The sequence below is a fragment of the Hyperoodon ampullatus genome, assembly GCF_949752795.1.
Source record: "Hyperoodon ampullatus genome assembly, chromosome: 7".
In the NCBI taxonomy this organism is placed as follows: domain Eukaryota; kingdom Metazoa; phylum Chordata; class Mammalia; order Artiodactyla; family Ziphiidae; genus Hyperoodon; species Hyperoodon ampullatus.
Window position 1 is genome coordinate 71,040,498 of NC_136920.1, and position 25,686 is coordinate 71,066,183.

The 25,686-nt window shown below is 37.4% G+C and overlaps 1 protein-coding gene across 3 annotated transcripts in view; it reads right to left on the reverse strand.

The window, feature by feature from the left end:
• Positions 1-25,686, reverse strand: part of SOX6 (SRY-box transcription factor 6) — a gene marked incomplete at both ends in the record, with an annotated part of 642,056 nt that overhangs the window by 16,453 nt on the left and 599,917 nt on the right. For all 3 annotated transcript variants that reach the window (XM_079708162.1, XM_079708163.1, XM_079708164.1), the window contains one exon: positions 20,254-20,362. In XM_079708162.1, coding sequence (XP_079564288.1) covers positions 20,254-20,362 — 109 coding nt within the window. The remainder of the gene's footprint in view (positions 1-20,253; positions 20,363-25,686) is intronic.

The following is a 25,686-nucleotide window of genomic DNA, read 5'->3' on the forward strand; positions in this document are numbered from 1 at the left end:
TCTAGAAAGACAGGAGAGAGAATCATGACTGAAAACTATTTGAAGAAACACAGGCTGAAAATTACCCGAATCTGGTGAGAAAAATCACCTTATAGGTTCAAGACATTCAGACAAATGCAGGCAGAATAAATACAAAGAAAACCATACCTAAACACTAGTCAAACTGCTGAAACCCAAAGACAAAGGGGAAATGCCAGAGAAAAAGGACACATAATATATACAATGAAACAGTAATGCAAATTATGGCTGATTATTCATTAGAAACAATGAAGACTGGAAGCCAATGGAATATCATTAGACTGCTAAAAGAAAAAAAATCAACGTAGTCTTATCCAATGAACATATGCTTCAAAAATGAATGTAAAATACATTTTCAGACAAAAGCTGAGAGAATGCATTACCTGCAGACCCAGACCAAAAGAGACATTCAAGGAAATTATTCAAGATGAAGAGAAATAACATCTGATGTAAACTTTGATACACAGGAAGCAAAGAAGAGCATTGAAAATGATAAATATGTGACTAAATTAAGAAACTTTTTTTCTTCTCTGGATTTCATAATAAACAGCTAATTGCTTAATGTTTTTAAAAGACAAGGGACTATTTAATACAAAATACAACATTGCATTGTGGGATTTATAATATATGAAGAGGTAAAACACATGAGAAAAATAGCTGGCACAAAGGACAAAGGTAGTAAATGTTAAATGTTGCTTTATTTTTTGAGTAGTAGTATAATTTTAACTGTAAGCATATTCAAATTAAGAATGAACAGTGAATCTAGAAAAAACAATTTTAAAAAAAATACAAAGAAGTATAGCTAAAACACCAGTAGAGTAATTCAAATGGAAGACTAAAAAGAGGATTCAGAAGGAAACAGTAAAAAGATCAGTGGTTGTAAAGGGGAGGGAGGGATGAATAGGTGAACACAGAGGATTTTGGGGGCATTGAAATACTCTGTATACCATAATGATAGATACATGTTCTACATTTGTCCAAACCCAAGGAATGTACAACATCAAGAATGAACCCTAATACAAACGATGGATTTGGAGTGGTTATGATGTGTCAGCATAGGTTCATCAATTATAACAAGTGTACCACTCTGGTGGGATGTTGATGATGTGAGAGGCTATGCATGTGTGAAGGCAGGGAGTATATGGGAAATCTCTATCTTTCCCTCAGTTCTACTGTGAAACTTAAACTGCCCCCCCCAAAAAATGTTTTCATAATAGTAGCTTAGAAAAAGGATTCAATTAAGCAAAAGGAAAAAAAGTAATAACAGAAAGCCAAAAACTGAGGGAACAAATAGAAAAATAGCAAATTGCAAGACTTAATCCCATCAAAATTAATAATTACATTAAATATAAATGAATTAAATAATCCAGTTAAAATTGGAGATTTTCAGAATGGATAAAGAGTAGAAATCAATGAATAGGAAACAATTTACAAAGCCAAACACTGGTAATTTGAAAATATCAATAAAATTGATAAACCCCTAGTGAGACTGATCTACAAAAAGGGAAAACAAAAATATCAATATTTGGATTGAAAGAGGGGATATTACTATAGATACTATTCACTTTAAAAGGATAGAAAGCACATACTGTGAATAACTTAATTCCAATAAATTTGACAACTTAGATGAAAAGAACAAATTCCTTGAAGGACACAAACTGCTAAAATTCACTCAAGAATACATAAGAAGTCTGAATACTCCTATAACTAATAAAGAAATTCAATTTATAGCCAACAACCTTCCCACAAAGGAAACTCCAATCTCAAATGGTTTCACTGGTAAATTCTTCCAAACATTTAAGGAAAAACTAATAGTAGTCTTACACAAACTAAGAAAGTAGAGGAAGAAAGAACACTTCCCAAATTCATTTTATGAAGTAACATCATACCCTGACAGAGATTTGAACATAAGTGCAAAAATTCTTAATAAAATATTAGCAAATTAAACCCAGTAATATGTAAAATGGATAATAAAACATGACCAAGTATGATTTATCTCAGGATAAATTAAGTTAAAGTGTAATAGTAATTTAATATTTGAAATCAGGCAATGTAATTTAACAAAACAAAGGGGAAAAAACATGATCATCACAATAGATTCAGAAAATGGTTTTGACAAAATGCAATATGCATTCATGACAAAAACTCTCAGGAAACTAATAATAGATAGGAATTTCCTCAGTCTGATAAAGAACTTTTAAGAAAAACCTGTAGGATATCATACTTAATAGTGAACTACTGAATACTTTCCACCAAGATGAAGAGCAAGGCAAGGGATGTCCACTCTTACCACTATTAATCAACATTCTTCTGCAGGTAAAGAAATAAAAAGCAGGCAAAATGGAAAATAATAAGTAATGCTATGTGTATTCATAGATAATATAATTGTTTACATAGAAAATCCTAAGAAATCTGCAAAATAATTACTAGAACTAAAAAGTAAATTTACCATTATTGCAATATACAATATAAAAATATAAAAATCAACTGTACTTCTATATACTAGTAGTGATTTAAAAAATAAGTTCTTAAGTTTACATTCATAATAGCATCAGAAAATAAAATTCTTAGGAATAAATTTAACGAAAAAAGTGTGCAAGACCTCTACACTGAAAACTATATAACATTTGTGAGTTCAATAAAGTAAACCTAAATAAATGGAGGAATACACCATGTTCATGGATCTGAAGACTCAATATTGTTAAGATGTCAATTCCTTGTGGGAACAGATGTATATGTATGACTGATTCACATTGTTATAAAGCAGAAACTAAAAAAAAAAAAAAAAAAAAAAAGTCAATTCTTTCCAAATTTATCTATAGATTCAACCCAATCCTATTAAAATTGCAGAAGACTGTTTTTAGAAATTGACAAGATGATTTTTAAAACTATATGAAAAATAAAGCAGTAAAAACATCCAAAACAAACTTGAAGAAAGTTGGAGGATTCAAACTACCTGATTTCAAGACTTACAGTAAAAAATACTTTGTGACACTGTAAAAACTAGAGTAATAAAGACAGTGTGGGATTGTTAAAAGAATAAACAAATGTATTATATTAACGCATATATGTGGAATCTGAAAAAATTGGAATGCACGATCTTATTTACAAAGCAGAAATAGAGACATGGACATAGAGAACAAACATGGATACCAAGGGGGAAAAGGGGGGGTGGGATGAATTGGGAGATTGGGATTGACATATACACTATCGATATATATATACACATATACACTATGTATAAAACAGATAACTAATGAGAACCTACTGCATAGCATAGGGAACTCTACTCAGTGCTCTGCGGTGACCTAAATGGGAAGGAAATCCAAGAAAGAGGGGATATATGTATACGTATAGCTGATTCACTTTGCTGTACAGTAGAAACTAACACAACATTGTAAAGCAACTATACTCCCAATAAAAATTTTAAAAAAGAATAGACAAATAGATCAGTGGAACAAAATAGACAGTCTAGAATTAAATCCTCCTCACATATATGGTCAATTTTCAATAAAGACCTAGGCTATTAAAAATGATCATTTTTAGGGGCTTCCCTGGTGGCGCAGTGGTTGAGAATCTGCCTGCTAATGCAGGGGACACGGGTTCAAGCCCTGGTCTGGGAGGATCCCACATGCCGCGGAGCAACTAGGCCCGTGAGCCACAACTACTGAGCCTGCGCATCTGAAGCCTGTGCTCCGCAACAAGAGAGACCACGATAGTGAGAGGCCCGCGCACCGCGATGAAGAGTGGCCCCACTTGCCACAACTAGAGAAAGCCCTGGCACAGAAACGAAGACCCAACACAGCAAAAATAAATAAATAAGTTAATAAACTCCTACCCCCAACATCTTCTAAAAAAATAAAATAAAATAAAAATAAATAAATAAAAATAAAAATGATCATTTTTTTCAACAAACAGTGCTAGAACAAGTGGACAAATATGGGGAAAAAAGTAAACTTTGACCTCTTACCACACATCACACCCAACAATTAATTGAGATGAATCATGATTTAAAACAAAAGCAAAAACTATAACACTCCTCAAGGAATATCTTGGAGAATATTTTAGTGACCTTGTAGTAAGCAAAGATTCTTAGATATGGCAGATAAAGCACTAAATATACAAGAAAAATAATAAATTGAACTTTATCAAAATTAAGACTCCGCTTATCAAAAATGATTGTTAAGAAAGTGAAATGTTAAGGCCCAGACTGGGGAAAAATACATGTCTGACAAGACTTGTATCAAGAATATATAAAGAACTTCTACCAAAAACAAAAAGTAAACAATCTAATCTAAAAATAGGCAAAAAGACTCATAAAAAAACTTTATAGAAGAAGAACAGTTATGGCCATTGAGCACATGAAAAGGTATTCCATGTCATTAGTCATCGGGAAAAGGCAATTAAAGCCACATACCATTTTGCACCCACTAGAATGGATTACAACACTAAATGTTGGCAAGGATATGGAGCAACTGAAACTCAAACATATTGGTAGTAGAAGTGTAAAGTGGCATAACCATTTTGGAAAACAGCTTGGCAGTTTCTTTTAAAGTGAAATATACATTCATCGATGACCTGCAATTCTATTCCTAAATACTTACCCAAACAAATGAGAACTTTTCAGAATATAATAGCACTTTTATTCAGAATAACCAAAGGCTGAAAATAACTGGAAAATGGACAAACTGTGGTATATACATACAATGGGATACTATCCAAAATAAAATATTTCAGTGCTTAGTTCAAAAAAGGTTAAAACAAAAGTACCAAAGTAAAACAGAAAACCAAACAAACGAATGTAAGTGATATTTTTCTGAAAGATTCTTTTCTCTGTAAACCTGAGTGTGTGGCATATTCAGGCCATTGTGAACTCAAAAAAAAAAGTCTCATTTAGCAAAAAGAATTATTAAGAGGGGAAAAAATGCTACAATTGGTTGCTTACTAATAAAGAGACAAATATAATATATACCACTGGGTCCTTGACAATCACACTATTTTAGACTACTTTAGTCTATCAACAGAATAGTTAATTTTCTCCTGTGGGATTTTGAAAGAGTTACATGACACATTTGAGTTAACAGAGAAAATGATCATGAGTGCATCAGAAACAAAAATGTAGAAGATGAAGGAGTATTAGAAGCAGACATGAAAAATTAGGAAAGGAGGAAGTTATTAATATGACATAGGTTGGATTTTTTTCACCAAGTTTATTCCACCAAATGTATCTTAATATTGTAGAGGTCTAATTCACTATGTTGTAGGGATGGCTGACAGCTGTCTGTCTATGATTATGGAAGTTCTGCTAACTTTGCACTCCAACTTACTGCCAGAATGTGAACTTACTTTCATTATAAGAAGGCTACTTGAAATTCAAATTTGATTTCTTCTTGGAAAATAAAAGAGATGGATGATTTGGCTATCCTAGTGGTTTACTTGGCAGGAAAATACATTCCATGGCTGAGCGAAAACCTTAATCATTAGAGAACTGATGTGTTCATCTTCAGAGAAGGAGGGATACCAGCAGGGGAAGAGTATGGTTTGAGCTCTGTGTCTTTTATAGAGGATTAGCTAGATAGGTTAGCAAAGAATGACTTACTGATGGGTGTCATGATTTAAAGATGGCAAATGCAAAATATGGATGCATAGTTCTTCTGAACTAGAGGTTGGTTCAGAAGAAAAAAAAGGAACCAAAGGTACAGGAACAAAAGATGAATGACCTGTGGTACTTTGATTAAAGTGTTAATTCTTCATTTGACCAATGCAGGGGAAAGCCATAGGAAAATTTTCATTTCCTTATTTTCATTTTAAGGTTCTTTAATCCCTACCTACCTCAAATGCCCTACTTACCTCAAGTATTGAACTTACCAAGGAATTTATTGAATAAATTAGATAGATAGATGATAGACAGATAGATAGAGATATAAACATATGTAGTGTACACATAAAGAAAAAATTCCGCTGGACAATTTGCAAACAGACATTTCACTAATTAGAGTGCCAAAGTAATTCTTTTAAAGAACAGTTTATGTTTTTCACTAGTCTAGACCAGAGATCAGTTTCCAGAATAGAAACACCAAGTGTACTAAGGAATTTTACCTACAATAATATTTACAAAGTGCTTTCAGTAAATACATTATCTCAATCCTCCTTACAATCCTTTGAAATGGGTAGGAGGGTAAATATATTCCCTTCACATTATAGATGAGGAAACCAAGGCTCAGAGAGGTGAGTTACCAGCCTCTGAAATAACCAGCTGCTAGTATATTGCTAACAAGGAACAGAGCCAGATCTAGAACCTAGGTCTTCTGACTTTAAGTCTAGTGCATTTCTCCTACACCAAAGCTACCCCAGGCACTATTCAGTGACATGAAATAATTCTGAATCTCAAAGCCCACCATTTCTTGGCTGGAACATTGCTTTCCCCCTGTAAGGATGCCATTTCCCTGCACTGTTAAGCACATTAAAGGAGCCTATTACCAGTTATGAAGTTCATGCCACTATCTAATTGGTCCAAAGATGCAAGAGCATGCAAAGAAAGCACTAAGGAGTGAAATTATAGCGGGGATTAAAACAATGCTAAATTAATGCATTCCTTGGTTGCAGGATTATGAGCAAGTGCTATTGTAGATAAGGCTTCTATTTTTTCCTTTTGGAAACTCCATTCTCTTTAAAAGATCAACAAGAAGAACCAAAAGGGAATTCCCTAAGGTCAGCTCTGAGGAAACATAAACCTCTAATTCAATAACTCTGCTACTGCTCTGAAAAAAGGCTTTATTATTGCAACATCCATATGGAGCCAATTGGACATTAATGACTAATCAATCCCTCCCCTTTCTATTCTACTTAAAGTGTCACAAACCATGTTTAGATTAGCCCATTTCCTGCTTAGGATTGCTCAAGATGTCTTTTGTTCTTTCAGGACCAGCCTGATGGAGGCAGCTTAAACAAACACCACGACCAGAGTGGCGCAGGAGTTATAAAGTGCCATATGTGAGTGAACAAAGGGGCTATACTAAAGCCTTTTGTGGTATTTGTTAATGTTTTTCATCTGAGCTTAAAAAGGCTTAATGACTTTGTGGTGAGCTGATGCATGTGGCTCGTGGCTTTGCAAAATGAAGGAAATTCTAACCAGTGATACACCAGGCTGTGTTTTCAAGGGTCTCCTGCTTGCAGTTTTGGTGCCCATGTTTACTTTTTTTTTTTTTTTAATTCTCAAGTTATATTTGCTTTACACAGACAGCTCAACAGAGCCCTTTATCTTATTTCAACTACAGGATCCTAGGGCAACTGAGATAACTTATGTGATTCTTTATTTTAATGACCTGAAAGTAGCACAGAACATCAAATACTCTACTTATTATCTATTTGCTATTTGTATGCACAGGAGAGGGCTTACAAGCTGTTGAGTCTAGGCAAAAAGGCATTATTTAAGTTTGAACCAGAGACCACTGTGGAGGAAATAAGACAAAAATAGGTTCTGGCTCCCTAAGTTTTCAGGAGAACCAGTCTCAGATTCAAGCAGATTCCCTTGGAGAATACAGAGGCTGGTGAAAAGCTGGTAGACTAAATAATTCATGTTGCTCAGTAGCTTCTGGCTTCATCCAACTCAATATACTACCATAGACTCTACATGAAATTAAGAAGCACAAACCAAGATGAAGCAAATCTCAGAGTTAGTTAACAAAGATACTACTAAATCCAACCTTTCATTTCCACCCTTATCACTCATCAATTGCCTTGGCCTCATTCTCTCTGGTGGACTATTTTAAATACCAGCCTTCTAGCTGATTTTTATTTCCAATTTTGAGTCCCCAGTCTCTACTTAAATACCTCTTCCTAATTTTAGCCAGGGTAATCCATCACAAATGCAATTCTGACCAGAGCACTCCTATATTAAAGTCTTCAGTGGCTCCCTAATGCCAAAAAGATGAAGTCCAAACTCCTTAGTATGGTATTCAAGGCTCTCCATGACCTGGCTCTCTACTATGTCTCCAGTTTCATCTCTAGCTACTCTACTTGAAATTTTTTTGCTTTATAATACTGAACTACTTCTGGTTCTCTATATACCATGTTGCTTTATACTAGGAGTCCATGATTTCCCTTTTCCTGGAATTTCCTCTCCATCTTGCAATCAACTCATTCTTTGACTCATGTCAGGGATCATCTTGCCCAGTCTTACCCGGTTCGTCAGGTTGGGCTAAGTATTTTAGGCTCCCACAGCACCCTGTGCCTGCCTCTATCTTACATTTACTATATTTTATCCAAATTGCCAGTTGTATCTGCCCACCTTCTTCACTAGACTATGCACCTTAAAAGGGCAGGAACAACACTGTGTCTTATTCATAACTGCTTCGCTAGGGTCTGGTGCATAAGCTGGCATAAGGTAAGTACTCAAATGTCATAGCAGAGAGCATTTGACATCTTCGACAGTGAAAATTTTAGAGTGAGATTCAGATGTCTACATGTTGCTTTAGAACCTGGGAATTTCTGAAATCAGATTTTGTATAAATCCCATTTATTTCTTATATTCTGTTAAGTACTTTGCCTTACTTGAACCCTCTATAAAATAAAAATGGCTTTAATGGGAAAATGTACCCACAGCTGTTTGGAAGTCAGAGATCATTGGTTCTAATCTTACTTCTTTTATTGACTTTCCACACTGTACAAATCTGAAATCCTGGCCTCCCACTTCCGGGGAAATCCTGAAAGGATGATAAGGCATGTCGGAGCTTTTTGGAAATATTAAATCTGAAAGCTATTCTAATGCTGTCGGGTTTGTGTAAATATATACAACTGAAGCATATATTCAAATAAGCATATGATGGGACCTTCCCGATAGAGTCAATATGAAATGGATAAAACATGCTCATAGAATTAGAGAATTTTAACATGAGAGGGATATTAAAGATCATCTAATCCACGTCTGAGGTTAGAGAAGTTAAACTGCCCAAATCTCATAGTTAGTAAATGGCAAAATCACAATGAACTCAAATGTAACCATTCCCAAAGTTTCACACTTGCCATCAAAGTAAATTTCTAAAATGGTCAGCTGAATTGTTTCAATGGTATCCAGACTTAGATTAAAAACTCTTAACAAAATTTACTTAGTTGGTCTTTCTTCTTCATTTCATTTGTCCCAGGGAATCTGCCTTTTACTAGAATGAGAGACGCAGATCACAGGTGCAGTAGAAACTAATTTTTTTAAGGTTAGGGATATGGAACTAGACAGTATTAGAAGGAGAGGGTACAAGGATTTGGGGTAATCAACTCAATTTTGTAGTCTATCAAAACTTCTTTGCCCTGAGAATCTGGTGAAAGTATTTGAAAGGTACTTAATATTTGTGTGGTTTGAAAGATTGGAAAAAAAAAAAACTTTCACAGGTTTCTATTTCTCATTAAATTTTTCTGCTTTTTAATGAAAACCAACAGGAAAAAACTACTTCAACAAAGGCAACTAACTGAATCAGCTCTTCCTGGAGAAAAATGGGAGTCAGTGTGGCTCAGATGCTATGTAGTTAGACAGATGTGGGTTTGAATTTTGATTTGATCTTTCCTAAGTAACCTTGGGTAAATTATTTCCCTTCTCTAAACTACAGTTTCATCTCCTTGTAAAAGAGAGCTAATAATTTCTGCTTGTCTGGATCATTGTAAGGATTAAGTGGGAACATAAATTTCCTAGCAGTGACTGGAACCCAGTACCCACTCATTAAACAGTAGCTGCCTTTAGAAATAGTAGCAGTAGTAATGGCAATAGAAGTAGTAGAATGTCTATTCTAGTACCAAGAACATAGCAGGTGCTTAACTCATATTTGTTCCCTTTCTAGTCTTTCCCCATACCTGGGTGATACTTCCTATACTGCACAGTCCTGTCCTTCGGCATAGTTATAATCTCCAGCACACTCCTTAGCTGGAGAGTGCAATTTTCTACTTAATGGAGCCTCTTTTCTGACCCAAAGCTAAAGATATATTTCAAGAGTGTCCCTATGATATAGAACTAAAATGTATTGAATATGCATTAAGACACAATCAAAAAGACCATCTCACACCTCCCCAGTTCCCACCTGTGGGGTCTGTAACCAGACTATGCTGCTCAGTCCAAGCCAGAAAAAAAGAAAAAAAAAAAAGAAGAAACCATTATCTTGAGAATTTATAGATCAGCTTTTTATAAAGGACTCACTGGAATAACAAAGAATTAGGATTACTGACTGTATAATAAATAAAGGGCAGGGAAGTTTCAGGGACATTTGACAATTGTTTTTCCTTTCTCCTCTACCAGCAGTTCTGTGACTCTGCAGCATGGAGTAGCTGCTGTTATCATTTTTCATTTTGTCCTCATGCAGGATCAACCTTCCTAGTGAAAAGTCAGCGTATATTGAAGAAGCATGAAGTGATTTCTCTGCCATGAAAGTAAATATACATAAGCTAGTAAGGTGCAATTTTTATTTTTAGTAAAAATTTTAAGTGGCTGAATATACTGCTTATGAAATTCTTCTCTCCACGGCTGTGACTTGGGATATTAAGTTTTAGTTCAGAGTTACTTTTTACAGCCTACTCCTAAATTTAACAGTTTACAGTATAACGCAAATATCGATGAGTTCTTACACAATCTCTTCCCTCTGGTACCATGACCTAATTTGGGACATCATGTCTAAGGGTAAATATCCACTGAACAAAATCATTTAAAAAAGATCACTCTCCTCTAGTGAGAGGCAAAAGTACAAGACTGATCTGTAAGGCTTCGAACAGTCACAGCAGACAAAGTGAAATCATACATAAATGAGTATTATACCCAGGAGGAAAAGAGGTATTTTTAAAATGACTTGAATAAAAACCCTCCTAACACCTACTCAGCTCTCCCATGATGTAATATGAAAAGACAGCCATTGAATAGCCCCTCTGAAAGGACATTAAAGAGAACAGAGGAATAAAGAGACTAACAGACCACCAAGACCAACCTAACTTCTGCTTTTCCATTATTTTTAACCTCTATACATAATCTAAGTCAATCTTGAACAACTAAAGTTTAATGCCTATTTAGTTGGTGGCAAAGTCCAAATTCGTCAGCCTGACTCTCAAGGCCCTCCACAGTATGGAACCCAGCTATTTTTATAACATATTCAATTCAACAAATATTCACTGAGTATAAATATGTGGAAAGCTTTGTATTGGGCTTGGTGGAGAACACAGAGTTGAGAAGTGACTCTTCTTTTCTGGAACTTCCTTGTGAATGTCCGTGTACTTTACCGTTTCTGTGTCTGCTTGGATTATTCCCTCAACTGAAAGTTCTTCTCCTTCTCTTTGTTTTTCCAAACCTAGGCTTATCTCCAGCTATATTTCTATCAGACTTTCCAGAATCATGGCTGTCAACAAAGCGCCGTAGGTTCCTCTTCTAAATAGCACTCTTTTCTATTTCTCTAATGATGTACTATAACACATAACACCTTAGGTTGTTCTGCTTTCTGTGTATGCTAATATTATTATCCCAACTACATTACTAGCTCTTGAAGAATTCAGTATAGTCCTTTTTTTAAAAAAAAAATCCTTCTCTCTGTGCTCGTAACAGTGCTGTGTACATAAGAGATAATTGGTAAATTATAACTTGAACATGTGGGTAAAATTAAAGATTGGGGGACTCTGAGTAGGGATAGACCCTGTTTGGAAAGACCTGGCTATCAGAACTTGTGGCTCAGTCTACAGAGAACCACCTCTAAAGAGGATGAAATGACAGATAGTGTGTGTAAACAAACAGTGATAGAGTAAAATGAGACAGCGTATCTAAAAGAAGGAGATATTCAAAGATAAAAATTTCTTAGTTAAAGAAAAAAAGATAGGGAAGTCAGTAACAGAAAATAGGGGAGAGCTGGTCGGTTATTGAATTTTGTGAATAAGTTAGAAGCACAGTTATCAGAACTTGAAAAGAAGGAAAGGACCAACTGGGGGAAAAAAAAAAAGGGAAAAAAAAGTTGTTCTCAAGTTCGGTCTTGACCTTAAGCAGAGAGAATTTAAAGAGCACACCAAAATGGCCTGAGACTCTTTAAATTCCACCAGCCTAAGGTTGGGCTGAATTCTTTTTTTTTTTTTTTTTTTTTTTTTTTTTTGTGGTATGCGGGCCTCTCACTGTTGTGGCCTCTCCCGTTGCGGAGCACAGGCTCCGGATGCGCAGGCTCAGCAGCCATGGCTCACGGGCCCAGCCGCTCCGCGGCATATGGGATCCTCCCAGACCGGGGCACGAACCCGTATCCCCTGCATCGGCAGGCGGACTCTCAACCACTGCGCCACCAGGGAGGCCCTGGGCTGAATTCTATAGCCTGCAGATGGGAAGTCAAGTGGCTCTTGCTGCCAAGAGAAGAGGATTCTAGGGACAGGGAACTAGACAAGGTCCACACCTCAACAATCACTACACAGTTAGTCCAGACAAGGCAGATAGACCTCTATCAGTCAGTGTTTATTCTACTATGTTGGTTTATGTGAAGCAGACATATATACTGCTGAGGAACCATAGACTGATTCTGCAGTCCCATTGGGAACATGTGCCAGCTGTTCTTGTCTTGGGTCTAATTTTCATGGTAGATAGCGTTAAATCTTTTGTCACCCAGTTGCTACAGCAAGATGGGGGAGCACTTCTGTGTGATTCAGTAATGGCATAGACAAGCATTTCTTCCCCAGAACAGAGGATATTCAGTCAGAAAACCAGATAATTTTGTGTGTGTGGTGACACTGTCAATGATACCTCTTTAGAGAAGGCAGCCCAATGAGAAACCAGCTCTTGGACAGGGCTAGGCTCCTCACGAAAGGGAGGCTGGGTCTTTGCTTGGGCTTTTCTAGCTTAAGCAACTCTAAGAAGCAGGTTGAATTCCCTTTATGGAGTATTAGGGGATGGAGTTATACAAGAATCTTGACGTTTCACCCTCTTATTCCATCAGCACTATCCATCACTTGGAAAGTTCAATGGAAATTGTTTTCTACCAACATTAAAAGTTATTTGGGAGCTTTTAAGACACAGCAAATATATTTCTTTAAGAGAAGTTTATTTGCTTGTTTAAGAGAGCTGCACTTTATATATAGTGCTGATATAAACTGGTGCACAGGATCCTCTAAAACTGTTTATATCCACAGTAAAATACATTTTTGTGATACCACAGAGTTAGTCCAGAGCCAAGGGCTTTTTGAACTCTGCTTATCTCCCAGCCTGTGTGGCTGTTACTCAGTTTTCACCATGTCTGGGGTCTCCCTGGCCACCCATCCTGGCCTCAGACCTCAGCCTGCTGGTTCCATACAGACTGCTTTGCCTATTCATTTTTCTGAGATGCCTGGAAATGCTATTTTAGGCAGCTATGGAAGGCCAGACCCATAAGCCCACAGCAAAACTCTGGTTGGTGCTCCCTCTGGATTTCCCTGGGTCTTTTATTTTAATATGTGTAATTCCCCATCTTTTATTCTTTTTTTTTTTTTTTTTTTTTTTTTTTTTTTTTTTTTTTGCGGTAGGCGGGCCTCTCACTGTTGTGGCCTCTCCCCTTGCGGAGCACAGGCTCCGGACGCGCAGGCTCAGTGGCCATGGCTCACGGGCCTAGCCGCTCTGCGGCATGTGGGATCTTCCCAGACCGGGGCACGAACCCGCGTCCCCTGCATCGGCAGGCGGACTCTCAACCACTGCGCCACCAGGGAAGCCCCCCATCTTTTATTCTTGATATACAATCTAGTACTTGGATACCTTCTTGGACAAAGACATATCATCTCTGATATATTTCAATAATAATTTCACTTATTTTAAAGATGGTGTGGTCCCTAATTTACACTTGTTACTTTCTAGTTGACTTAAAGGTGAATGATTTCAATTGTACAGCAGTAAGATAAGAGTTTAAAAACCAGAAATCATCTACACCAACTTCCTCACCTACAGCTGAGAAAATTCAGGGAAAGGAATTGACTTGCTTAGGGTAGAACAACTGGAATTTAAGTTTCCTAACCCTTGAGGAAATATCTGAAAGGGTGTCACGTGGAGAAATGGTAAGCTTTATTTTGTTGGAATCCAAAAGTCAGACTAGAACCAATGAGTAGAAGTTATAAGGAAGCAAAGACAAATAACAAAGAATTAAAAATTAGAACCGGAATGAGCTTCTCCAGAAGTAGTCAGTTTTCTGTCATGAGACTATTAGAGGCATTTGAACAGAAGTGAGATGACTACTTGTCAGGGATATAAAAAGGGATTTCTTGGATGGAATTGTAAATTTGATTACATGTCTCTCTCTTGTTCCAATTCTGCGAAGCTAAATGTTGTCATGTGAAGCACTGTATTCTGGTGGGCTTGAACAAATAATGACCTTTACATTCCAAAGTGTAAGCACATGTAGCCTTTAAATCCCTCCCCAGATTATACTACAGCTTTCCTCTGCTGCCTTGAATGAGCCGTGTATCATCAGGTCAACCTTCCTTTTCTACCAGGAGTAAGGATCCAGGGAGGGGAAAGGAAACGCAAAAAGCTTCAAAGGTTTCCCAGAGTATGGATCAAAGGGTAAGCAGGATTTTTAGGAGAAGACATTCACATTAAGTGGTGCATTTTTTAAGGAAAAAGAGGAAAAGATGCAGTCCCTGTTATTTGTCTATAAACAGAGAGCTTAAGTTGACAATAATAAAGCTATCCTGAGATTTAAAACTTAGAAGCAATCAGAAGTTCACAAAAAAAATGAAGCTTTCAGAAGGGTTAAGGCCATCTTGGCTGGGATCCAATTCACAAATTCAGTACAAATCTATAAAACCTTTCTAAGCAAATCTGAGAACCTGAGAGCAACCCCTTCTAAAAGGGGTTATTCTTGGTGCACATATCCATTTCCATTCAAAGCAATGCAAGTTTTTAATACATGGAGGACAGCACATCATTACACTTCCAACCCAGGGTCCAAAAGCCTGCCTAATGGTAATCACTTTCAGAGCTCATCCCTTTTAGAGCTCATATTCCACTATGCTCCAAGTCAAAATGAGGTGTGAAAAAACAAAACAAAACAAAACAAAATAAAATGAGGTGTTGCCTCCCTCTGAGGCTGGGACACAATAATTGAATTTGAGAATTAAAAGAGGTGTTAGAAGAAGGTTTTCTTACCCAAACTATTCTGAAAAACAGAAAAAAAGAAAAGTGTCCCTTTAGAGGCCCCAGGTGTGTGAGAGAAGAAACAGAATGGAGAGAATATAAAAAATAAGGCAGGCTACAACTATCGTTGCTGGGGGGAAGAGAAGAAGAAGAGAGGGAAGTGGAGTGGGGGTCCATCTGTGAAAGGTAATTAGGAAATGCTACTGGAGAGATCTTCTCATTAATAAAAAGAAAAGATCAAAGACTTGAAAATTCGATTCAGCAAGTGGTACAAATATACTCTCAAAGATATTGGTCTCCTCTTTTATTTCTCTGAAGAAAAAACCAAGTGAAAGCTATTGTGGACAGATCACCTTTCTTGTAATAAACACACTCTATGTTTCATGAAGACCCTAATAACAATCTTGCATTTGGAGGGGACCCTAGAAATAATGGAATCCAACATGCCTCTTTTAAAAGATAAAGTTAGGCCCAGGGGCATTCGTCACTTATTTGCCTTCGTTTAGCAAAGGAACTTTAATCCAAATTTCCCAATAACCAGACCAGAGCCCTTTCTACTATACTTTGCAACCCTGAAATTAGGAGGGTTGGGATAAGAATTGCACTCTTGTCTAAGGAGAACAAGGAGAGGGGAAACACCGTATGAAAAGTCCATAAAAAGTTAAACATCTGTTCGTCATTCTTTTTTTTTTTTTTTTTGTGGTACGCGGGCCTCTCACTGTTGTGGCCTCTCCCGCTGCGGAGCACAGGCTCCGGACGCGCAGGCTCAGCAGCCATGGCTCACGGGCCCAGCCGCTCCGCGGCATATGGGATCCTCCCAGACCGGGGCACGAACCCGCATCCCCTGCATCGGCAGGCGGACTCTCAACCACTGCGCCACCAGGGAGGCCCCGTCATTCTTAATACATGGTGACAGACTCAATTAATTGAGTCCTCTCTTCCTTACATGCCCTACATAGGAGCTAACAACTTTTGTGCGCTCAATACATATAAAGCCAACAAATGCTCCAAAGTATAACAAGACCTTAAACATGTTTCCTAAGCCCCCAGCACCGATGAATTTGTAGTTTTATAAATATCGTGGTGAACAAGAAATGCTGTCTTGTCATATTCAAGCCAAATAACAGCTGGACTTTAAAAATAAAATTTTGAAGACATTTGCCTTTTATATTTTTAATTTCTGTTTTCCTGGCTTACGGTTTTGTCATTTGATTTTGATGAGTGGTTAATACACACGCACAGCTGCCTCTTTTGGTGACCTTTCCCTTGCTGCTTCCATGTTCAAAGCTATGAAGCAGGTCTACAAGTTGCTTACTAAGTGATATTGGCATTTTCGCAACTGGCAGCAGACATTTTCCTGGAAAGCCAGGCTTACTTTAGTCGCTTCAGAAGCCACACAGGAGAATGGGGTGCAAGGAGAAGAAGGGCGTAGCCCCTTAAAGCTGCCATTATGCATTATTCACAATAGCCAAGACACAGAAAACAACCTAAGTATACATCAGCAGATGAATGGATAAAGAGACTCTTTTATATATACATATATATAAATGCATGTGATAAGTGATATTGTGTATTACATATATTACATAATATGTTATATAGTTATATATACATATTTTGAATGGGATAAAAATATTATTCATCCATAAAAGGGAAGAAGGAAACCCTGCCATTTGCAACAACATGGATGACCTTGAAGGCATTACGCTAAGTGAAGTCAGACAGAGAAAGACAAATACTATATGATCTCACACATATGTGGAATCTAAAAAGCCTGAAGTCATAGAAACAGAGAGTACAATGGTGGTTTCCAGGGACTAGATGGTGGGGGAAATGGGGAGATGTTGGTCAAAGAGTACAAACTTCCAGTTATAAAGATGAATAAGCTCTGGGGATCTAATATACAGCAGCGTGACTATAGTTAAAAATATTGTCTTGTATACTTGAAAGTTGTTAACAGAGTAGTTTTTAAATTTTCTCACCAAAAAAAGGTAATCTGTGAGGTGCAGAGGTGTTAACTAACCTTACTGTGGTAATCATTTCCCAATATATACGTGTATCAAATCATCACATTGTACACCTTAAATCTGCACCAATGTTATTTGTCAATTATATGTCAATAAAGCTGGAAAAAGATTTTAACTGGTCCAAAGCCAGAGGAAACATGGAGATGATCATGTGTGGACTAAGAAGGGATGACATCCTGGGTGAGAGCTACAGAACTTCCCTGCCAATGTAGCTTACCTAAGTAGCTTTCGCTCTGAACCTCTGTGAGGAACAAAGAAGTCTTGATCTTCTTAGTACTTTTCTCAGTGATAATTATATCTGTCTTATGTATCTATGTATGCATTACCCTTTTAATCTTCTGTCTTTCTTCACTAGACTTTAAGTTCCAAGAGGTCAGGAACATATTTGTTTTGCTTCCTTTGTTTTATCCAGTGTCTAGTTCAGGGACCGGCACACAGAACAGGCACTCAAGAAATGTTTGTCTGTTTGTTTGTTTGCTTTTTAGACCAAGACTGACTGAAGGAGTGAATAAATTTTTTAGGTATTCTTTCACTTCATTTCCTTCTTACTCTTCCTCTTAAGGGAACTATGGAGGAGCAAAGTGGAGAAAGTATGTGTACCTGTTATCTACTCTGACTTTAATATGAACTGCAACTCCAGCAGGCTTTGCAATCAGCTTACGCTTGAACAGATGCCAGGAAATATCCTGAAGTCAGCAGAAGGCTGCTGCGCATCCCAGCAGTCCTCACAAAGGCACTGCACTTCTGTTGGTTTTAGAGCAGGTAACTTGACTCCATTCATGAACTCACAGTCCCCCAAAAGCGCACGAGGGCTCAATGGCAACTCTGGGCAAGCTTCTGAAGGGAGGTTTTCACACGCTCCTTAAGCTCCTGGGCCACTACAGCCCTTCTACTATTACAGTCATCAGGCATTGCTGCTATGTGTGACAGAGTAACACGAGAGCTGGTGCATGGCATGACTTGCTATATTTAGGGGAGAGGAAATGGGCCACACTGAGGAAGGTCACAAGGAGTTTGTTCAGAAAAATGAAGGCACCACTTCTGCATCTGTATATACAGGGGGTGCAGGATAGCACAGTACTTAATGGCTTGGGTTCTGGAGCCAGGCTGCCTGGGATCAGCTCTACCCTTATTAGCTATGTGACCTGTGGCAAGTTACTTAACTATTCTCAGCCTTAATTTTCTCATCCATAAAATGGAAAAAAAAAAAAACCTTCTTTACAGAGTTGTATATGACTTAAATGAGAAAATATGTGTTAAAAGCTTAGCGTATTCTCTGGCATATAAATGCTTGATAAATGTTTGCTTAAGAAAAGCAAAGTAACTAGGAAATTGGTTTGAATCCAGACAATCTGGATACTGAATGGAAGTTCCACAGATTTTTCTATACTCTATGTTTCTCTACAGTTAAGCTTTTCACTTTTTCTTTTCATAATGGTTAATAACTCTGACCATGATTTTTAACTTACCAAGCACATGATATCATCAACTAGATTATTAGCATTACTGAGAGGCAAATGACTTTATACCTATTGTACAGTTAAGAAGTAAGTGAAGAAAGCTGAATGACAGATTAAGAAAACTCTGTTAGAACAAGGATAAGGCAGTGGAACTCTGTAACTCCTAGTCTACGGAAAAATGAACAGACTGGATACTCCAAAGTGATGTAGAGTATTATTTCACTGTGTCTGGTCAAAGATTTAGGTACTCTGTAGTACCATCTTCCAACAAAATTGAGATGTGCCACACCTGAATAACTAGTTCCCTAGACCACAGAACCTCAATCCTCACCAGGGGGGAAATCACGTACTTCTAAGTGCCTATAAAAATGTCAGTGCCACCGTGCTCTCAATACACATTCTGCATGGAAGACAGTGAGTATATTTCTGGTTTTGAGTCCTCTTTATTCCTCCTTTCCTGCCCCTCCCCCTCTTCCTTTTCCTCTTCCCTTCCCTTCCCTTCCTTCCCCACTTCCCTCACACATGCACATACCAATCAGAGTTTATTTTAACACCTTGTCCCCAGGACTATCATTAAACATTAGTCTCTCCCACTGGCATGAAAAACCTGCCTTCTGAAAACTCTCTGAAGTACTTCCTAATGTCTGATACTACCCATTTCTTAGCGCTCATGCCAGGGATTTCTGAACTGCCTCGGATGGCCCCAAGCTACCACTAGAAGCCACGCTCAGTTCAGATGCTGCTATGAAATGTCTTCATGTGTTTTCAAGGGATTAGGGTACTGGAAGGAATCCTGCCAGCAAAAGGGATAATAGTAAGATTTTTCCCCTCAAGCTAAAGGACTTTAGCTGGGACCTGAGATGGATGAAGTATTCTGTTACTCTAAAGAGAACAAATTAATCTTCCCTGACTGGTGGGAGGGATTCTGACACAGGAACGGCTAACGGGAAGACCAGTCCCTACTCTGGGATGACACAGTAAATAACCAGGCAACGCTACTACTAAAGTGCTGACTTAACTCATAGACTGTACCCAGCCTCTGGGGAGCAATCTCTGCTGTTTTGCTGCTTGTGTATTTAAAACAAACAAACAGGAAAGGAAGAGGAGCGGACAGGCGTTGATAGTGCTGTGGGTAAACACATGGAGAGTAAAGCTAGTCTTTTCCATCCAGACTTTCAAAAGACTTTATAACGGTTAGTACCCAGACACAGGCTGGGCCTTGCCCAAGCAATTATTAATTTTATGCTAGATCTGCTTCAAACTATAATTTAGTTTCCAAAATGGTTTGATTGCACCTGGGAATCACTTGATTTGGGGGTAAAAAATCCTCCTTTGTATGTTTGTCCTTTTTTTTTTTAAATAAGAATGTCATGAGGTGGATGAAACACAGAATTCTGTTGTTCATTGAAATGTAGAGGGTTCTTTTATTTTAAAACTTTAAAATGGCACCTTGAAGTATTGGATTGCTATGTGTTCAGTAACATACAATCTAGCTGAATTTCAAAGTCCTCGACTATAACATATAATGAAGCCTAACATTTCTTCTGATTTGCCAAGAAAATTGATCTGGTGACTCCCAAGAAAGACCATGAAGATCCTACCTCCAACTCAGGCACACCTCTAGAAACACACAGAGCAGCAGAACAGAAAAGCCACTCACCCTCTGCATCTTCTGGCCGAGTAAGATCGATGACACCTGGGCCCAGCTTTCCATCTTCACTTGACTTTCCTGTTAACTGGGGCCCCAAATTTTCAAAGCGTGTTCTTTCCTAGAGGAAAGAATAATCAGAGACTTATACTAGCTTCCAAAGCAGCCACTTTTTCCTTCCAGTTTCTATCTTTCTTAATGGACAAAACTTGGATTTACAAACATCATTTCTGACCAACTTGAGCTCAGAAAACTTTTCAGGAAGATTCCACTAAAGCCTGTTTATGGTACTGACAGTGTTGACAGCACCTAAACCATAGTACCTATAAGGAAAGGAAATCTGTGGCAGGTAACCTGCCAAGGCTGTACTGCACATCTCTCTGTTGGATTCGCTCCAGTATTCTAAAAGGAATGCAAATGAAAGGTGTGAGCCAAAACTGCAAAATTTGAAAGAGCAGTTTCCATTAAAATACACTGTTATTCAATGGGAGAGGAATTTTCCTTTGTAGAGATCATAGTTTGCATTGGTACTCCTGGAAAAATACGAATCAGAATTTTAGGCAAGAAGATTTCAAAAACAAATATTTCAAAGCAGGCAGACTAGATGATGGCTTTGATACTACTTTTTTTTTTTTTGCGGTAAGCGGGCCTCTCACTGTTGTGGCCTCTTCCGTTGCGGAGCACAGACTCCGGACGCGCCGGCTCAGCGGCCATGACTCACGGGCCCAGCCACTCCGCGGCATGTGGGATCTTCCCGGACTGGGGCACGAACCCGTGTCCCCTGCATCGGCAGGCGGACTCTCAACCACTGCGCCACCAGGGAAGCCCTGATACTACTATTTTGCTGAGGAGTTCGAACTGTAACTTCCTGGTAAGTGAAAAGGAGAACATTACTCCTGGCCAGGCCTTGAGTCAGGAAAGTTAAACACTCTTGCCATTATAGTAGGGAAACACCAAGATGTTTTCATTGTTAACCTGCTCTTCTAGGATCAGGAGTCTGAAACATCACAGTGAACTCTCCTCCTGTAGCTCTCTGGATCAGTAGCAGAGGGCTCATTGATCATAATTAACATGGTGTTCCTGTCTGCAGAAACACAGCACGTGTCCCCTTCTCTCCTCCTTGCTACTCTCCAGACTCAAACTTGGCTTTGTGTTGTGCTTATGAATGAATGAAACCTTGTTGTTCATTACTATGAAACAATATTAAATGTCATGTCAGCTTGAATTTACAGACATGAAATAGCAGCTTCCAGCTCTGGGAATGGTTTCTGCATGTTATACTTAATGCATTATGCAGCAGTAGAGCGCTGATTGCTGTTCAGTCTATTGTTCAATGACCTAGTTCTGTACTAGGCATGTTCGGCATCAGACGGAAACACTCTGAGTGTTCTCTTCTGTAAGATGTTTAGAAACTTGGAAATATTCTTAAAGAGCAAACATACAATTACTTGATAGAGGCTGTGTCTCATTTGTACAGTCTCACTACGTTTGTGCTTTCTAATATGATTATTTTTGAATATCATTATATTTCTATAATTAATTCCCATCAGTCAAATTGTGCAGGAAGTCTTCCAGTTCCCCTTCATCATGGAATATGTTGAAATCTGTGTTGGAAGAAAACACAGTATAAACCTTGCTTTAATCTAGCAACATTTCTATGAAAGACTGCAACAAAATTATAATCATGAATTTCCCCAACTGGGTAATACTAACTAGTTACAATAGCGGTATGCGGGGAAACCTCTGAAACACCACACTTATAAAAAACAGAGTGAAAATAAAAAGCAAATTAGGTATGGTTCCCCAATATCTTCTTATGTGACACTGCCGCTGCACAAGAACAAATTAACCCAGATGCAGGCCACAACAAAGAGCGACCACAAGCCAGACGAGAGTTTCACACATTGTGGGGGGAGGACAGCTGTTTTTAATCAGCCAATTTCTATTTTTGAGTAGCACTTTTGGTTGTCATGATGTAAAGAAAAAGAATTAAAGTGAAAATAAGCAGTACCAGGGAAAGCAAAATATTCAACCTTTGTTTTATCACATTGTTTCGCATTTCAAATATTTGCATGTGAATGCTTTCCCTATGTTAAATGCAGAAGGAGTTTTGATGTGACACCTGCAATCTTCTTGGAAGAACAACCTTTATCTGTATTTTCATGGGGGGAAAAACAACTTTCTCTGAAAATCAACAGACTGTGCTACCTATCAATATGCATATTTCAAGTATCTTTCTAGTCATTCATTCTCTTTGATTTTACCGGAAAATATTCTCAGTAAAAAAAAATAAATAAAGTTCCTGAAAGAATATCAATATTTTGACAAGGAAGGAGAAGAGGGAAAATTACATGCCATGGTTTGTAAAATCCTAAGACAACAAAGCTTACATGATGATAATATCTTTTCTTTTATAAAAAGTGAAGTGCACTCACAATTCAGTAGTATCAGCTTGTTTTTAATCATAACAAAAAACATTCAGAACATTCAACAACACATTCACAGTGTCTTTGAAGTCATACATTTTTCTGACTTCATTGAAAAAAAAATTATTCTGCAGAGATACTTTCCTTATAAAATATCAATATTTTGACAGAGTAGAAGTCGAGGAAGAATATCCCATGAAACACTTGTTAAATAGGCAGAAAATAAATCAATGATAAAAATTGTTTTGGGCAGTGGGCTGCATTTTATATTTGGTAATATTAAGCACTTGTGTTTGAGATTAAAGAAGGACCCTGCAAAGCCATGCCCTTTCATATAAATTTCTACCTAGTCTCCCAGAAGATTTCCTTCTTTTCTTCAAAGAATAGCTCAGAATATTTATTTGCCAGCCACATAACCATAAGATAAGAGGGTCTGATGTCTACAAGTTAGCTCTGGGCAGCTGAGCTAAGCAAAGATTTTACCAGTGAGGTTGAACATGAGCCTAGTAAATACAGAATGTGGACAGAGGCACAGAGAGAATTTCAAAGATACTTTAGTTCCAAGAGGCCCTCAGCTTCTGGCCATTAAGTGCCAATGGGTATGCCCCGATATGGAAAACACAGACAGTGGGTGGCAAGCTCTTAACTACAAGTTTTCCATGCACTTGAACTAGCTCTCGCAAATTACATAGCTTGCAAGTAGATATTTTGAAGATATAAACAAAACACCTCAATGCTAATCTTAATCTCAACCCCTCCAGGCAGGAAAACTTCCCAGTCTTCATGATGACAGTGAAATGTGCGTTTTACATGCAGTGATGTGATCAGACACTTACTTATGCACTGTCAGTCACAAACATGCAGGCAACATAAAAGTTATTGAAAAAAATTAAAGTCAGCTCTGCTGTGTTGTAGGACTGTTGGCTCTCTAAGTGCTTTGAAATTATGATGTATGAGGTAGATGTTGCATATTAAATAAAGATATTTAAATGATAAAGCCCCCTTTAGTGAGAGCTGATGAATGTTAAATGTTACAAGCCACAAGACGGTAGCATTCATCATCTTCACATATTATCAGAGTCAATGACGGGGCAGCCTCACTGATGACAGATAGACTGCTGCATTATTATCCTTTATTTCCAGTGTCACTGAACAAACCATTCAACTCCTCAGGCATTATTTTTAACTTTGCATTAAATTAGTAACTTTTCCCTCCCTACCATGGCATGATTGATCATTTCTGTCTTTGCATCGGTGGAGAGAGAGAATGAATTTGGGATAACTAAAAAAACACAGGTTTATTTTCATCTAGTAAAAAAAATCAACTCCCTCTTACTGGCAACAAATGTAAAATTGTGATATGGGGAAAGAACAGCAATGAAACAGTAAGCACATAATAATGGCTTTTCTTTGCACTTAGATAAAAGCTGAATTTTTGATGTGCACAGTATATTTTAATAAAATTTTATATACTATGTTTTATACACTTACTGGCTATTCCATAATAATGTGTGTGCTAACAGTAAAATTGCTCTTAAATTTATGTGTGTTATTTATATGTTCCCACGTAACAATGCTCTTTGTTGTAAAAAAATATTCTGTTTATTAATGTAATTTTACAACCACTGCATCCAAGATCCGTGGTAAATTAATGACATTTTTATTATTTTATAGTGTCATTAAATTTTTACTGATCACTCCATCAAACAGAGGCAGTAAAGGCCATAATGTAAACTGGGACACTTAGAGCAGGCAGCAGGAAGACATTCCATATAGTCTGAAGAAAACTGCTAGCAATAAATGATATTTATACCATCTTTAAGCATGTGAGAATCCTTGGATAAGTTTGGCAAAACTGTTTCAGTAGTAGAGTGGATTGTGTACTTAAATAACAGTTTGCTTGCCAGTGAGACAAGCCTTTTCCAACCATATGTGAGATGACTGATTACAGCCATCTCCTGAAAAACAACACGTGAAAGGTAATGATGCACTGGGCACCCTCCCTCTGGATTTCCAAGACTGACCAACCTATACCACACCTCAAATGATTTCAACATGGTCCTCTTTTCCACAAACTGAAGTGGAAAATTGTACATGCTGAGAGAGGCTTTTTGTTTGTTGCCTTACAAACAAATATATTTCATTTGACAGGCAGACATGGCTGGACAATGATGTGATGCATTTTATTCCAGTGGTCTGAATGAGAGGTACTTTACCAATCTGTATTCAAAGGTCTTTTCCAAAGAACGTCTGAATATGAGGTACTTTACCAATCTGTATTTAAAGGTCTTTTCCAAAGAACGTCTGAATATGAGGTCATCCATAGCAACCACAGAACACACACCTAAGAGGCCATTACTTATATTTCAGTTAGAATGGGTAAAAAAAATCTCATGTTACTTTCACATGTAAGTTCCATTTTAATTAGTATACTCTACACTAGCTCTCAAATATTCTGTTCATAGAATATTAGTATATATGTTTTATATAAATATTTTATAATATTTTCTACAAATACATACATATTATATATATCATACTTCTATTTGCTATACAGAAGATAGAAAATAGAAAATTCTATGCTCATTTAATCACAAATTTAGAACCACCTATCTCCTACATGGGGATTTTGGTATGAATATTTTTTGAGTAAATAAGAATTTTGCTGTTATGTCCTAAAATACTTATTTAAGTACTAAAGAACTTTTAAAACCATTCAAATTTGTAATAATAAGGAATTTTGCAGGGAAAATTAATACTACAGTGCTACCAATCATGTTTCTGTGTATTCCTGAAGCAGTTTTCTAAGAGAAATAACAAATATATGCATTATGAATAGAAATTCTCTAAGGCCACCACAATATTCTGAGATACTACCTACCCTTAAAGTTTCCGCTATGTCTGAGTTGTTGAATACTACCCAAAAGAAGGTTTACCCTTTCATCCCGGCTCCAAGCTTTAGTGTCTTTCCAATCCTGGAAAACTCTTTCTCAAAAGTAAAGACTTCCCTGCAAAAGCA